The following is a 17626-nucleotide window of genomic DNA, read 5'->3' as shown; positions in this document are numbered from 1 at the left end:
GAAGCAGGAGGGGGAATTTTCACATTTCATTAAGGGTGAATGACCCAACTGTTTAAATTTTATAAGTTTTTTGTTTTTTTTTGTTGAAAAAACCCAGGTATTCTTTTATTGGATTTTTTTTATTACTGCTATATATTTTCAGCAACTTAAAGCATTTTGGTGTTCCTGCTGATGGTGAATTACTTGTTACTTAGTTTTCACTCAAATCATTTATGTATTTTGGTTGATGTACATCTTAGTCATTTTCAGTGATTCATCATCCTTTTTGTATTTTTCTGTGCGTGGCTAGGCACCCTTAGCATTTCCCTCAGGTTTCTTGTAGGAAACCAACTGACTTTTGTCTTCATGTAATCAAGTAGGGTATTGGATCAAAACAACTCCAAAAAAAAAATTTCTGTGTTTACGATTACTGTTTGGCATTCATTAAAAAAGTAAAACAATAAAATAAACTAGATTTAGCTAGTAATATTTTACATTCAATTTAAAATGCTTGTCATTTGGTTAGTCCAATTTAAATTACCGTATTTACTCACACATAGGTCGCCATCGCAGATAGGTCGCACCTATAATTTGAGGTCTTGAATTTGGTATTTAAGATTCCCTCCATATAGGTCGCACCGGTAATTCATTAGACATACGCATTGCACCACAGTAAAAAAAAAATAAAAAAGAAGGGCCGCAAATTGATGGAAATTTACCGTCAATAGCGCGCCGTGCGCGGAGAAAGGTTGTTGTACTCGGTCAGCTGCTGTTACGGCACGTCGGCTGGCTCTCTTTGTTCACTGAGCTGCGCATGCACAGTATAAGTCACTCAACGCTCCGCCCAGACTCGTGACGTTCCATCAGCAGCCAGCCAATGGATGCGAGCTTAGCGGAAAAAATATAAGCTCCACCTCCCGTGTACCACTTTTATCCAGTTCTAATACCAGTTTATTGGTATACGCACCAGTTTTCTCGCTCCCGTGACATGTTCAAGTTTACGTTCAGCTTGATGTCTTGATACCAATAATTAATTAATTATGATCCCCAGGAATAAATTGTTAGTTTAAAAAATATGTGTCAACTGTACAATACTTCCGAAATTATAAAAACGTATAAAACAGTTACCAAGACTCCGCTCATTTTATCTTGTGAAGTTTGTCTCGTACCAGTATTTTGGCTAAGTTGAGACATAAATACAGTATCAGAACTTAACAATCAGCCACGTTTATACATTCGTGAGTTTACGTTTTCCCTCGTGCATTTTAGATTGTCTCCTGCTATAATTACTCGGACTTTTACACGCCTAGGCTTAAATTATTACATGTTTAGAAATAAAAGCAACTTTTCATGTTATAAAATATGTATATTTTTCAATTTAAAATGTTCATTGCCGACTATAAACGTTACGTTTTTCACAATGTTTTTAGGCCTACTAGCTAATCTTATCTACTCTTAAAAGTATCCACGGTATTTTCTGGTTGTTTATGGTTGTTACGTGACGTAAATAGCGGGATGAATTCGATTTTTGAGACGTAATTCGCGTGAAAGTATTGTATTGGACTAAATGGGAACTAAACGGGACCTGAAGAAAAACAAGCAAATAACGGGAAAACGTAAATAACGGTAACGTAAATAAGGGGTTTCGCTGTATGTGTACATTGTAAATAAATTTGCCTATACCTATATAAACTTCTTTTTCGCATTTTAAAACAAAATATTGCAAAAAATATTCCTCAAAAATTTTTAAAAATTTTTCTTCACATATAGGTCGCACTTCATTTCCCCCCCATCAAATCTGGTAAAATTGCAGCGACCTATATGCGAGTAAATACGGTAAGTCGTTTAGTGTAAGGGTCCTTCTGAACCATTTCCAACCAAACTTTTGTTTTGTATACAATATTATAATTAATATTTATATGAGAGTGAATGCTAGAGTTTCATACAAAGTTACCGGGATTATTTACATTAAATCACAACAGGGAGTATTTGTACTGGCTGGATAAAGTTAACATGATTTTTATTTTCTATAATGATTCTAAACACAAATTAAAAACTATTTTTGCCACTCAGAATTCTTACACCTTTTTGTATTTTAAATATGTTAACACCATTCAGAGAGTCCTCCCTTAAAACATAACGTCTTAAGTGATTAATACTGGATGTGTGAAAAATAAAAATAAGAATTTCCTACTTCCATACTAAAATTTTTTGCACTTTTTCTCTGTGAAACAAGCTACACACAGGTCAAGGGCATATCAAGCTCAAAATGGAAAGAGAAAAGAGAAGAGAGGAGGCTTCATGTTGTCATGCAATAATAAACAATAATAAAAGAAAATTGTTCGTTAAAAGATTTTCTTTTTTTAACAGTTAGCTTTTTAGGAATAGTTAGAATGTTATCTAGCTACAGCTCCTTTCTCCATGTTTCAACCCCCCTCCCCAAATCTTGTCCCTCCCCCCCCCCCCTTTCCCATAGATACAGATTTGACTTGAGTTTAAGGGATCATCACGACAGAACCTAACTTGAGTGACGTGGTTGAGTCATACCTGGGCGCAGTTGAACCCAGAAGGAACCGGGGGGTTGGGATCGGCTTGCAGATAAACTACAGCAACCGGCCGGTGAAGGTGTCGTCGATGATGGTGACGCGCGTGGCGAGGCTGCCGCAGATCGGGGAGCCGGAGGAGGCGATCCTGAAGAACCACGAGGTGCTCACCGACATCATCCCGACGGACGTGAGCAGCAAGCCCGAGGTGGTGCCCCTGTGGGTGGTGGTGCTCTCCGCGTGCGCCGGCGCGCTCATCCTGCTGCTGCTCATATTCCTGCTGTGGAAGGTGAGTTAGCTGACATTGTGAGCGACGAGGACAGCTGGGAGAGGTTGGGTAGGCCTCCACCGGACCGCGGGTTCGCTGGGTGATTGAGGAGTCCCAGCGTGAGGCGGGAGACTGGGGTAGGCGCCAGAAGTGATGACAACTCCAGAGGGCTAAGGGAGCATCCAACTTGCTGGTCAGCTGAGTGGAGTAGGGGGCCGGAGGTGGTGCATAAGCTGGGATGGGTAGCCTCAGCCTCTTTGCATAGCCAAAAGCTCTAACGCTCTTCCTGGTTGCGTATGCGGAGTATCCGCATCCATGCCCATGGGGGCCCCAAGGCGGTTACAAAAGAAAAGGGGGGGAAACCCCTGTGATAGTCTATCTGTGGAAGGTGAGTGGCATCTGCCGTGGTTGGTAGGCTTCTGTAACTACCGTTATTTTATTACAAACAATCATCAATAATTGATAAATTATTATTCACTAAAATTCAAATATTTTTCCAATTGAGTCAAAGCATACAATGAAGATTTTATTTTTTACACTTCATAGGAGTCCCAAGAAAAAGTGACGTAAAATACAGTAAAAACGCTTTTTACTCTTGCATGAAAATTGTTTGTTTGGCAAACATTAGTGATCTCCTTATATCATGTATTATTGATTGCAATGATATGACTTTGAAATGAAATAGAGAATGTTGAGGATGTCTTGCTGTAAATACGACATTATATTACATGAAAAGTAAAGATTTATGGGGATGTTATGAAAATGTGTGACAGAAATGAAGCTATTATGTATTGTATCTATTGTTAACACATATGGAACAAAATTAAATTTTTGAATACAAACAATACCCTAGTGATCGGGTGGTCACATTGCCCGCCTCCCAACATGGTGATATGGTTTCGCCTTCCCCGTAGGGTCAAACATATTTTTAGCTCGAGGGAAGTGCAGTGGACGTTAACTTGAGCTGGCAGGTTTTTCTCAGGATACTCCTGTTTTCCCCACCCCCTACCGTTGCTTCCTTATCCCTCTTAAGACTTTGATTTCTATCATATATTTTAGTGTAATCCATTCATTCATTCATTCATTCATTGAGTTGGTCACCTACCCATGAATACATGAAGACTTTAAACTGACATTGTTTATTCCAGTGCGGCTTCTTCAAGCGTAATCGGCCGACCAACTCCCCGGAGAAGGAGCCGCTGAACAGGAACGGGCACTACCAAGGGGACGAAGCGCTCTGAGGCGGCGGGCGTCGTGCTTCTTACGACGACCCACGCCCGCCTGCAACACTCATCGACGATTCCATCCATTGCTTCGCTTGCGCTCGATACGCGCCTGGGAACAGGACCTGGTGCTGTCTTCCCGGCTGGCATGATGCCCTGGGGGGGAAGGGATTGCGTTTGCGAGTTTCTAAAGGAAACCGTGATGGCAGCTGAGAATGTCAAGTGTTTGTAAAAATGAACACAAAAAAAAAGATATTTAATTGCTTTGTAAATAGGTAGTAATTATTGAGTTAGTGAACATATTTTTGTAAAATTGCAATATAATTATGCTGTAGCACGAAAATTTTACCACGTAATGTTAATGAAATTGTTAATACTTTTTGTGAGTAACTGAAATGGTTAAATTGTTATCTGAACATGTTGTGTTAATCATATTCAACGAGCTTTATTGTTAAAAGTTATGAACAAATGGTTGTACATAGTGTTAACTAACACAGAATATGTATTTTCCCACAAAATTTAATGTGGTATATTTTTATTACCAAGAAAAGTACATGTGATGTAATGGATGCATAAGGTTCTTAGACTTGAACAAAGATGTGCTTAGAGTACACAGATATTACTCGTGAGTTGCAAGTGATTGGTGTTTTCATTTAAAAGTCATATCATTAAGTCATGTATTATTCTGTAATTTTGTTTCAAGTTTTATACATATTTGACATGTTTATGAAAGTGAAATATCAGTGAAGGTTTATTAATAGTTGGAAAAAAATGTACTATATAATATAACCTATTTAAAATGGACAGTAATCTGTAACAGTGACAACTTTTATCAGTTTATGAAAACATTTTCACAAGCTATTAATTTTTTATCTAACACCACTGACAACATTGCTAGCAAAAACTTTTTCTGTACATACACTTAACTTCATTTACAAGCATTCACTGTTCATTAACAACTAAGATTTGATCACTAGATGTGTAGCTAAGTATCTACTGTTAGTCAAAAAGATGATAAGAGCAAGTTTTGTCTTGCCTTTTGATGTCCAAACCCTTGCCAAGTTGTCAATCACTTAAAGTGGGATCAACTAGAAAAAAAATCTGTGATTGTGAAATGCACTACAAGTAGGTACGTAATGCCTTATAAAGTTCATCTTCCTGAGATTGCTTAACTCAGATGTATCCATATTCTGGTGCCATTATTTTAAAATAAATATTACTAGTTGGGAGTTAAGTTGGCTAGTGAATGGTTGTAAGTGGCTAGATAATGGGGTTAAGAACAATGCTAGCTAGGAAGCAGAAGGCAGTGAACTATGTGTTTGGATCATTAATTGACTCAGGCAGTTTGTTAGAATACAAATAGATAATAATTTACTAATTTATTATTGTAATTGTAAAAAATTTAATTTTTGTTTAATTTGCTGATCTTGAATCATCATATTTATATTTATTTATTTTTGGTTGTGTTGGACGATGGTTAAGAAAGTGGGGCAGACAAAAATGGTTGTCTACTTGCAGCAAAAATTACTGTTATTTCTGAAGACAATAAAAGGTTAGATTGGTCCTCATTCACGTCCTTAAACTGTTAACTCCTTTTCTCTTTCTTTAACATGGGAAAATTCTGGCCTAACTTGCAACCATTCAGTGGTTCCTAATAGTTTCAAATTAATTTATTGCCATTAGTGTAGGAGTTTAATGTTATTTGTACTTTAAACTGTAATATGTTTTGAGAGACAATTACGATATGCTGATTTTAGCCTACGTTTAGCCAAACACCGGCTTGTAATTTTGTAATTTATTAATGCCTGCTGTATGTATTATGTTGTATTGTGTAGTATTAGTCTGAAAACTAATAGAAATTTTGTTTTGTATTGTTGTAAGAAATGTTTTATTATTTTATTTTCCCATTTTATCCAGCTGTATATTTTGGACATTTTATTCTTTAGTTTCAGACTTGAGAATTCTATGTGTAAAGAAAAGTTAACAAATTTAAAGCAATTAATTTTCTTTTATGGAAAATAAGGTTGAAAATTACTTATTTACACATTCTAAAACATAAAATAAGCAATAAGTTGCTTCCTGTAAGTTAATAATATTAAGTACGAACATTAATTTTCCCGTTGGAAAATTGTAGGTAGTGTTTTTCTATTAAAAACATGCAGAAGCATTGCATGTGCCTTATAAATAAACCAATTTCTTGTTAGACTTGCTACATGGGACTCAGCCACAAGAAAATTCATGTGTGTCACGAGTGAAAAATATTTAATGGTAGGAATCCTGAAGGATGGTCTCTACGAATGAGTCCTTCAATACAACTTTGGTAAGATGTGTGGGAATGATTCCCCATGGACAACAGCCAGTCAGTTATAAAGTATTGGACCAAGTCAGCAACTTTTGCAGATCAGGTGACGTTACAAGCAGAGGTTATTGAGGTTATTGATGAAACTGCGAAGATGCTACTGGAGGAATGTCCCCTGAAGATACTGATCCAGTGTATGAAATGGTGAAATGTTGAATTCGCTTTCTGAGGGATTCTGGTTCTAGTCTGGGACTAGCCATCCTGTTTTATTTATTTATTCGTGGCCAAATTCAGCTCTTGGCTGTTTTACAATTGGTATGTGACAAAAAAAAAGAAAGAAAAACCACTATGAATACATAATAAAATTAATAGTTCAGTACAGAAATTTCACATTGCCTTTAATTACACTGGTTTTGCAGTAGGAAGAACCTATATTATTCCTTGAATGAGACAAATGAAATGTGTTTCAGCTCTTCTGGTAGATCATTCCATATTTTACATGTCAGGATGAAAGATACTCGGCATCTGGTAAAAGGCTTTATTACTCACGTTGCTTAATCTGACAAGCACTTGCAAATTCTAAACGTTAAGTTAAACTGAGAAAGGTACCAACAGAAAATCATCGGACTTGGATACATTGCCAGGTACGTTACCTGGCTAGAAGGAAGTATCGTAGTGTTATTTAAAATGTCCCCTGGACTGGAATATTTAGTTAAAGCAGTTTAACACCTGAAGTAGGCCTTGCATACAAAAGAAAAAGTTTAAAAAAATTTACTAAGTACGGCGGATCAGTTAAGAAACACGGTGAGGTCAACAAGATTTATAAGACGTGTCCTACTCCAAGTGGCGATTGGAAGAGACTGGGGTGCGGTCAGAGTGTCATGGCCGCAGGAAGCTTTAGATTTACTGTTGGGTAACGAACAATGACGTGGAGGAACAAAGTAGCGAAGCAAAGCCCTTACACCTCTTAACACTATAAACATATTTTCCGTGAATTAACATTACATAAAAAAAGTTACCAATTTCTACTTAAGTTCAAAAAATAGTCTGCCGTGTCGGGTAGTTCTGAAACCTGCCGCACATGGCGCTGCTCAATCCTTAAGTCAAGCCAGTGAACATACACTGGGGAAGAGTAAAAGAAAAGATAAAGAATGACAATTATTTAAATAGTTATATAGTAATTATGTTAAGGGTGTGTGGCACAGGCTTTATAAATGCACCTCTTGCAGGGTGGACAAACATACGCACGCACACACTCGTTGGCGGACAGTTTGAATGGCGAGCGATGGTGGGAGGAGAAGGGGGCCTGGAGCAGGCGAGGCACATAGAGCTTTAGAGGCCACTCACTATCCCTTGACTGCAGAGGGAGAAGAGGCGGCAAACTACTCTTTGTCAGTTCCTTCTTTAAAAACTAGCACTCACTTTACCAGCAAACTTGTATGTGGCTGGAGGAACATAAAATGTGAATTTTTAAACACCAATGAGGCTGCATTTTTGTCACGGAATGTTTAGTTGAAAGCAAGGGAAATATCATGCAAAAACAAATAATGTTTGGGCACAGTTGGATCATAAACACCTGTCCAGATACACGTTTATTGTGTGGGGTGCAAATTCACAGGGCATTTACAATGATGAGAGGATGGGAGAACTGTCAACACTGCCACATGGCCTCATGCCACAGGCATACCCAGGATATTTTTTTGGGGGTTGTCGGTTCAAATGGCATAAATGAATTTTTACTATAATTTATAATATAAAAGACAATAGACTTTTCATAGGAAACTTTTTCCCAATTATTTTATTCAACAAAATGACCTATAAAAACAAAAAATATAATTACTTAATTACTTAAAATTAAAAAAAAAACATTGAATCTAAAAATGGAAAATTTTGTTAACTGACAACTTGGGGAACATATCTGATATTTTAGTTAGGTTAGTTATATAAACCACGCGGTCATTGGCTGACCTTAATGAAATAAATAAATAAATAAATAAATAAATAGAAAAATCTCTTCATTCTTTGATTTTAATCCAATGAATTTATTTATTAATTAAGTAAATAAATACAATAGCCTCTAGTTTCATTTTTCATTACTGAGCTATTACAGGTTTGTAGTTTGTATGCAATTTTTCTTTCACTTCACTACACTAAGTTTACATTACAATATTTAAATACCTATGCAACCCTAATAAAATAAATTACATAAAAGAAATAAATGTATAAATCATTGTTGCTAAAATAATGAATTAACCCAGTGGACCTAAGTACGCACTTAAGAAACTTATCCCTAATATGTTGATGTTGGCAAGACAATACAACTGATATATAATTTGGTTGTAAGGATGTTAAAAATAACAGTTTAAGTGCAGTAACAAAGAATTAACACTACTGCTACCCAATGCCCAATTCTGTTAAGCCAAACTAAAACCTAATCAAAGTTCAGTTTTACTGATTAGTCCATAGACAAATCACCACGTTTTGAGAATTCAGACAGATTACAATCACGAACCAATCACTGCGATTCTACTTTGTTTACGGTTGCTTACCTATTGGGCGGCTTGTTAATGTTATCTCACTCGTCACTTGGTGGGAACCTTCAAACACTGAGCTTCGAATGACATGAGCATTCACAATTTTTGACTTTATTTTAGGGCTTGGGGGGGGGGGGGGGAGGTTTAACCCCCAAACACCCCACCTGAGAATGCCTATGCCTCATGCACAAACTCTCTTACTCTCTCTCTCTTGAAGCTCCACACTACTGCTGAGATAAGTATTATGAATAACAAATGATACTTTCTCGTGAAATTTTATTTATGAAAAAATTAATTAAGTTTAAAAAAAATGCTATTATCCCTGAATGAACTTAAAATGAAAAAAAAAAATTGGTTGTCTGTAAAGTCGGTTTACGGACAACAGTTTAACGTGACGTCATAACAAAACATTGATGAAATGATTGCATAGTTTTATGAATAAAATTGAATTATTTTGACGTGACGTCTAATAAATCGATGAACGCTGGCTCCACGCACGAAATTGTCCCACTACGGATGTCCCACTACGGATGTCCCACTATACGCATGCGTGGCATCTCTCTGGTATGTTGCGGACGGTACAGAGAACTCGGCCGGCACGTGGCGGCGTACTGGTTCGAGGTTATTGTTGTGCACCGCGCCACGGGAGTATAATCACAACGAAATGGCGTTCTTACAGTGTTGTATGAGTATTGTTTTAGCTGTGTAACTAAATATTTATTGCTGGTATGATACTTTTCACGCTTTAGTTTGACATTGGTAATTATTTGTCATGAGTTATTATTTGTTCAACTAAATCACACACCGTATTATAGTTATGAGCCAACGAGCATGTAAATATTTTGAGTCCAACAGAGAATATACTAGTTAAAAGAAATCCAAACAAATATTGTGCGTGGAATATTATTAATATATACCATCTGAAAAAATATGGTCTCGTGGCTGTGTGGTTAGCATGGATGACTTCCAATCCAAAGGTTATCGGTTCGAATCTCGGCAGCTGTGAAATTTTTTTGTACTTGTAAAAATAAAAGCGGCGCACGCAAGATTTCAAAAGTAATAAATATATTTGAATTAATGAATGCAAATAAAAGTAAATTTATTAATTAAATTGTATATTTAATTTTACTCCTTCTTTGTATCCATACAAAATAGTGATAATTCAATAAAATTGATTCCATTTTATTCATAAAAGTATGCAGAGGTAGATTTTATCATACAAAATATAGAAAAATTAAAAAAAAAATTCTTCCTCAAAAAATATAATATTTTAATGCCTAAATAGTTTGGTTGCAAAAACCTATTACGGCTCAGTCTCAGGCCGAATATGATATTTCCTTTTCTTCTGGATCAATCATTTCATCAATGGTTTGTTATGACGTCACAAACTATCATCCGTAAACCGACTTTACAGACAACCAATTTTTTTTATTGAATTATTACTAATTTGTATGGATACAAAGAAGGAGTGAAATGAAATCTACAATTTAATTGATAAATTTACTTTTATTTGCACTCATTAATTCAAATATGTTTATTACTTTAATGATGAGATAATTTTAACTATAACTATTATGCATGTTTGCTATTTAACATCTTCCAATCTGTGTTATTCTGTTAAGGATAGGACAATGATAGGAAAAGTAGGTAACGAATGGGAGTGTTTCAAGTTTAATGTGCCTCGAAAAGGTCAAATCGATGGTTGTTCCAATCGAGTGGAAGAGAGATATATGCGGCGCAAGCGTACAATGAGTGTAACGGGACACAGTATAATGGGACGAGTCATCCTTTTTCGTGCGTGCAGCCAGCGTTCATCGATTTGTTAGACGTCACGTCAAAAAATTAAATTTAAATTAAATTTTTTTGTCCAACATCCAAATAATGCACCAAAAAACTGTATAACTAAGTGTGTAGTGCTTGCTCTCTTCTTTCATTTTCCTAATGACTATATATTCTGAAATAAGTGATAGAAACATAATGATATCCCGCATAAAATTACTAATTTTACATTCATTGTTGTTATTACATTCATATAGTCATTCTCGAAATGACTTCATCCTAAAGTAGCAATAGAATATTTAAGACAAATAATATCCAGCACCCCATTACTAATTTTAAGTTCATTATTGTTATTAAGTTCATATAGTCACCTACGTAATGAATAAATCCTAAAATTTGTGACAGAAAATCTATTACAAATCATATTATTACTAATAGAAAATGTTAGACAAACAATGTAAAGCACCCCACGCTTTTAGTTACACAAAGTTGTGATGCATTATTTGGCTGTTGGAGAAAAAACTTGAATTTAAATTTTATTACTTTTTTATTTTTAGTTAATTCAACAATAAAAGCAGTTTTTTGAGTTTTTCTAAACTATAATTTTATTTTATTCATTTTAGTCTCAGATAAAATAAAAATATTGAATATACCTAATTGAAACAAATTAAAAATATTACAGTAAATATGAGTGATTAAAGTCTTTATTTGGTAAAATAAACTTATTTGTTACAATAATTGATATAGTTCTGGATCTCCTTCTGCTGTAGGTATTTTACAGGAACAGTTACGTTCAGCAGAGAAACACCTTCTTCTGTACTACACTCTGGATGATTTTCTATCCAAACTACCATATGAAGGTGAGGACTGCCACAATTTTAGAATTCAATGCGCCACCAATAATCTTAGTTTTCCGCCAAACATTACATTATTATTTTTAATATATTTCATCAACGCATTAACCCTTATCATAAAATGTGGACTTAAAATTACAAGATATTTTTCTATGAGATTTTTTTTTCATAAATATTGAGAGTACTAGGATATTTATACGGTCTATTATCAGCCAGTAATAAAGCTTTTCGTTAATCTAACCAGTTAAGGTCATTTGAGCTAAAGGTTACAAACTAAGTTGGTGGCCCTAAACACCTAATTTGGGCAAGGAGTTCATTCAAAGCTGTCCTCCAGTAAGTCGCAGACAGTTCCAAATTTTTTTACTACATGCTGATATGGTACTTTTTACTCGATAGTATTCAAAGTATAAAGCATAGTAAAGATAATTGTCATGTTGAATCTCTAGTATCACCGCCTAAAATTCTGTATGGAAAGTATCTAGTGAAGTAATTATCACAGGTCTTGGCGCTTCACAAATCTTATCACAAAAGTTGTTAATATCTTTTATAAAAGCAGTTTTTTCAGTCCTATATAGCACTCTAATTTCTGTAATATGCTGGTGCACATGCCGCGGATGAGCTGCTCTCTCTTCCTCTGATTGTGACGATTGAGACTCAGCATAATGCTGGTGCTTATAATGCAGTTGATCTACTCTAGCTTCCTACAATTTCCACTCTGTTCCTTGAGTGCTGTAAAGTTGCATAGCATTGAGACGTTTGTATCTAACTTTGGTAAATATGTAGAGTCGCGGTATATGCGGGAAAAAAAAATGCTAAAAATCCGAAAATACTTTTATTCTATGGTCTTTCACTTCCTCTTTTAAAATCAACCGGCGGAGATAAGAAATTAAAAATACCTGTGTTCATGCGGCGATCACCATTGTTTCTGGTTTACGAGTATCTATTATGTTTCTTATTGGACAATTTTGTCACGTGAGAGTTCCGTAATTGGCCAGTATTCAAATGAACCAATACGTGATTATTTATTTATTTATTTATGTTCCGTCGGAGGTATCGCGACGTAGGTGAACGACTACATCATTTCCTTCTAATGGCAAAGGAAATGTACCCACCTCCAACTTAGGTGGGTTTTTAACGTTTCTAATTTTAAAGTCTTATTTTTTATTTGGATATTGTTGGGCAAGTAATAAGTAACAAAAAAAATTATGTGAGTTGTTAAGTAATGTTCATCATTTGTCCGTGTTTGTTAGGTCAGGTCAGTTACATTATATAAATACTTTAAAACTAAAGAACCATTTAAATAAAATCATATTATTTTTAATGTACGCTTAGTTTGAAAGTATTCATAATGTAACTGACCTGACCTAATTGACCATTTTATTTATTACGCATTCACGAACACACGGCAAAATAACAAAAATGTTGACAGCCGAATGGTTGTACGAGTGTTGTATTGAAAAATTAAAAAAATCGATATCTCCTAAAGTATTTGGAATTTCTTATCCCCGCCGGTTTTAATGAAAAGAGGGAGTGAAAGAGCATATAATAAAAGTAATTTCAGATTTTTAGAATTTGTTTTCGCAAATACCGCTACTCTATATATGTTCAAAATTAAAAAAATTCAATATCTCCTAAAGTATTTGGAATTTCTTATCTCCGCCAGTTGATTTGAAAAGAGGAAGTGAAAGAGCACAGAATAAAAGTATTTTAGCATTTTTAGCATTTTGTTTTCGCATATACCGCTACTCTACATATTTACCGAGGTTAAAACGTTGGAGGTTAACGTTGGGACAGTATCTGCTGACACTTGTATATATATGAAAAATGAAGTCGATATTGTAACAGACAATATCCATTAATAAAGAGACAAATAGTATACCAGACATTTGAAGTAAAAATTAATTAAATACAACACGTTAGTAACGTCAAGATTCATTAGCAAAATCCAGGTTATTAAAATAATATAACTCACATACAAGTGTATAAGATATTATTCTTCTTGCCTCTCCGACAGAATGTATGTTAAAAGGATGTCTTCTAGCACATAATACATAAAATCCGGACAAATTAATTAAAACTTATTTAAAATAGCACGTTGGTACCGTAAACAATAAATAATATCAACATCAAGGTTATGAAAATAAAATAATTCCATCTGGCCTTCAAGGATAACTATAACTTTAAATCACAACATGTTAAAAAAAATTTTACCTAGCGATATCTGCTCTATGACATTATGAAGAGGTTATAGTTTGTAAGTTAAGGGGATTGGTGCACCAGCATCGTATTTAAAAAAACAATATATTTGTTGATGATTCAGCTGCTAGAGAAGATTTGAACCATTCTGGTGTAAAATTTATTTATTTATTTTTTATTTTAATTAAGTTATTGCTGATTTTCGGGAATTTTTTAAATTCAAGCTTTATTAATAAACTATAAAGAATTCAGTGGTAAAACTTTCGCAGATAAATTTTCAGACACGGGAGATATGACTGTGACCATTATTTTATCTGTAATCATTATTAATTTAACGTATTTACAATTTGAATTTTAATAAATGAGCTGCTACGAAATTGCGTGATATTCATTTGCGAATTTAATAACATTCGCGTTTTCATTTGTAATTCAAACGCCAACATATCTGTCGGCTGAATGATTGACTTTATTTTAGTCTTTAGCTTATTGCAGTCGGACCTAAAGTAAAAATGTAGCTGTAGAAATTTGAGCAGCGTGCAAGCTCGGATACGAGAAATTATGGAGCGCGCTGGACAATAGTGACACCTTGCGACAGTTTCCCCAACTGTTTGCAGCCAGTGTTTTCTCTCGTTCCCACCCAGCCACAGCTGTCTGCTGTTTACGAAGGGGAGACGGGATTTCGCGCGAAACTGATATGAAGGTCAACGTATTCATTTTCAGTAGATAAGAGAACGTGTTTGGTCTATCTCGGCGTATAATTGAATGGTTATTCCCTGTTATTATTTAGCACAGTGATTTAGCGAGATGTTTTTTGTTGTAAGCATGAGATTTATTCAGGAATAAAATGCCGAAGAAACCTCCACCAAGCAGAGTACACAAAAGAACAAAACTATCGAAAGCCATTAGAGCGCTTAGAAAAAAGAATAAAGAAAGATAAGAGATTATTTTATTATAGCTTTTTTAACATACATTTATTTTTCAGAGTTGCGTATGTACAACGCGATGGACGCGATGCGACAACAATAAGATGTGTGAAATTGTAAACATGCTTTTTTTTTTTTTCAGCATGCGTGAACCATTCATAAACTATACTCAACATGTATCCGTATAATTACGTTTGAATTTTTTTTATGACAGGCATCAATGTTAAAAAGTTTATTAAGCCACAATAGACTTTTTTTCAGAAAAATAAGTGTAGCAGAAAACACTCAACATAGTCTCACACAAAATCAGTTTACATGAATGCAGTTTTAAGAAGTAAGCTACGTAAATAATAGTTAAACATTATTTAATATCTGCTGGTAACGTTTCCAAAGTATCAGCTTTGTCTTCATTCACGAACAATATTCGTGGCCTTATTTATTTATTTTGCTGGCGTTTCGTTGGTGACTGTTAGGACTGCAAAATTAGTAAACATTTTTCACCCTATCCTGAGTTAAATCTAAGTGTGCGTGGTTAGATGAGGACCTAGATGTGTCTCATGCTTACGCCTTTACACTCTACTCATGCGGGTATTAACCATGCGCGTAAGGGCGCGTTGCCAATGACCTGTACGATAGTCTCAACAATGCTCTACGGACTCGAAAAATGTCACCTGCTCATTGGCTACTTGACTTGTGACAACTGTTTGTTGTAATGCCTGTGATTCATCGTTGATTTTGTTGAGGAGTTTTCAGTGATTCAGATCCTCCCATTTAACTGTAGCCGAATTGAAGAAGCAGTACAAATGTTACATGTTTTAATTCATAGCGAATGGAAACCACAAATATTTACTGATGTAGTGGTTGGTAAAAAAAAATATTATTCGTATCGCGTCCATCGCTTCGCGCCATGCTGGCTCCTATATTATTATGGATTTACAAAATATAACGATTCATTTACGACACTTAAAATAAGTTGTGTAGGATTTTAAGAATTCACTTGAATTAATATTTAAGAACATATTTCAGGATAACTTGTGAAGACGCTCGTACAGACGGCACCGGTTGTGATGAGTCATTGTTACCAGAGCAGGTGTACACGAAGTGGCATGTGAAACCTCAACACAACTCGAAAATCAGTACCGTAAACCGGGGTAACTTTGGGACTAGGGGTGTAAATTTGGGACAGTGAGTAAGTTCTGGCTTTAGGATTTCCTGTCAAGGCAATGTATTTAGAAGTGGTAAGCAATCACCGCTTCTATATTCGCTGGTATGTGCTACTATCTCATGGCATTTATTTGAAGCTGTAGTTGCACTGGTGGGATAGAGGCAGTGGATATGTTTTCAACCACATGTTGTTAATATTTTTGTTTTTGTGTAAACTTTCGTACGCACTTTAAAAACGGCAAATACTTCACGAAAGACAGGTATGTATTTGAAGAAGTACAAGCCTTGACATCCATTTAATGTGATGCTAATGTTTTTGATACTTGCATTTTATTTTATAACCTCAAAATAGTAAATTTTCATCACTTGGTGGGGTAACTTTGGGACTGTCCCAAAGTTGCCCCAAAGTTGGCGTAATATGTTTTACTGCATTTTTTCTTCATATTTTTCAGAATAAAGCGACCAACCATGCCAATAAATCCCGAACGTGCTCTTGGTACACGGCCATATAAAAATTACACAGAGGAAAACTTGAATGAAGCCTTGCAAGCTGTACGGAACAAAACATTGTCGATTCGCAAAGCTTTAACAAAATATGGTATTCCAAAAAACACTTTGCACCTAAAAAACCAGGAAAAGCATTTTAAAGCTGTCGACCGAGCTCCTGTTTTCACAAATGAAGAGTAGTTGCAATTTGTAAGTCACATTGTAGCCGTGTCTAACTATGGATTTCCTGTGGATATGTTTGACCTTCGATGTGTTGTCAAGTCCTACCTGGACCGCTGTGGAAGAAAGGAGCTACGATTTTAAAACAATTTACCAGGAAATGATTGGGCGGAAGGGTTCATGCGACGGCACAAAGCAATATTAACTCAGAGAACAGCAAATAAATTTCTTACGCTAGAGCAACAACAGAAGAAAAGGTTGTGAATAAGTTTTTTGATAATTTGTAAAAGGAGCTGATAGGAATTCCAAAAGTGAATATTTGGAATTACGACGAAACAAATCTTGTAGACAATTCTGGAACCAGAAATATCATCACGAAGAGGGGAATTAAGTACCCTGAGAGCAGGGGTGCAACAATTAAATTTCCAAAGGAGGGGGCAATATAACTTTTTATAAAGAATCATCAATCCCCCGTATTGAAGCGGGGGGTCCAGGGGTCCTCCCCCGGGAAAATTTGTATTTCAAGGTGGAAAATGGTGCTATTTAAGCAGTTTTATTATCTAAAAATTGATTACACAGCACTTTCTTAGCCCCCGTTTGCCCCCACTTCAAGGTTTCAGAGGGGGGCAAAATACCCTTGCCTCCCCCTATTGTTGCGCTCCTGCCTGAGAGGATACAAAATTTGTCTAAAGCGTGCACATCTATAATTGTTTGTGGAAATGCAGCAGGGGATGTAGCACCGCCTTATGTAAACTATAAGACGGAGAAGATTTGGACAACTTAGACTGAAAACGGACCCTCGGGTACTCGATACAATAGAACTAAATCTGGTTGGTTTGATGGGCATGCTTTTGAAGACTGGTTTACATCTTTAATATTGCCTGTTCTAAACTGCCAGGAAGGTATGGTAATTCCAGACTGAATTTTACTCTGAAATAATAAAAGTTTCCTAACTACAAGTGATTTTTGCTGCAAACGTAGATCAAAATCTTCCAGGATGCGATTTGCTTAGGTAAAAATGTTAGTATGATCGACTCTTTAATGTCTAAATTATAAATAAATAACAACAATAGAACTTCCCAGAAAGTTGTGATAAACTGATGATATTGCGCGAGTAGCAGACCTGTGCGTGACTACAGAGAAAGGCTATTTTCCTTGACCGTTAAGATTTCTGGGACAAACACCCTCTCACAGCTAG

The 17626-nt window shown here is 35.5% G+C and overlaps 1 protein-coding gene across 6 annotated transcripts in view; it reads left to right on the top strand.

Moving 5' to 3' along the window:
* LOC134533987 (integrin alpha-PS2) overlaps positions 1 to 5897 on the top strand; it is a 285777-nt gene extending 279880 nt beyond the window's left edge. For 5 of the 6 annotated variants that reach the window (XM_063371854.1, XM_063371855.1, XM_063371857.1 and 2 more), the window contains 2 exons: positions 2578 to 2811; positions 3939 to 5891. In XM_063371854.1, the coding sequence (XP_063227924.1) occupies positions 2578 to 2811; positions 3939 to 4031 (327 nt within the window). In that variant the 3' untranslated portion in view covers positions 4032 to 5891. Of the gene's footprint in view, positions 1 to 2577; positions 2812 to 3938 lie in introns of all 6 variants that reach the window. The other variant, XM_063371853.1, reaches the window with a different exon arrangement.
* The last annotated feature ends 11729 nt before the right edge of the window (positions 5898 to 17626 follow it).

Source organism: Bacillus rossius, chromosome 7 (genome assembly GCF_032445375.1).
Source record: "Bacillus rossius redtenbacheri isolate Brsri chromosome 7, Brsri_v3, whole genome shotgun sequence".
NCBI classification, from domain to species: Eukaryota; Metazoa; Arthropoda; class Insecta; order Phasmatodea; family Bacillidae; genus Bacillus; species Bacillus rossius.
This window is presented reverse-complemented; position numbering and strand designations above follow the sequence as displayed.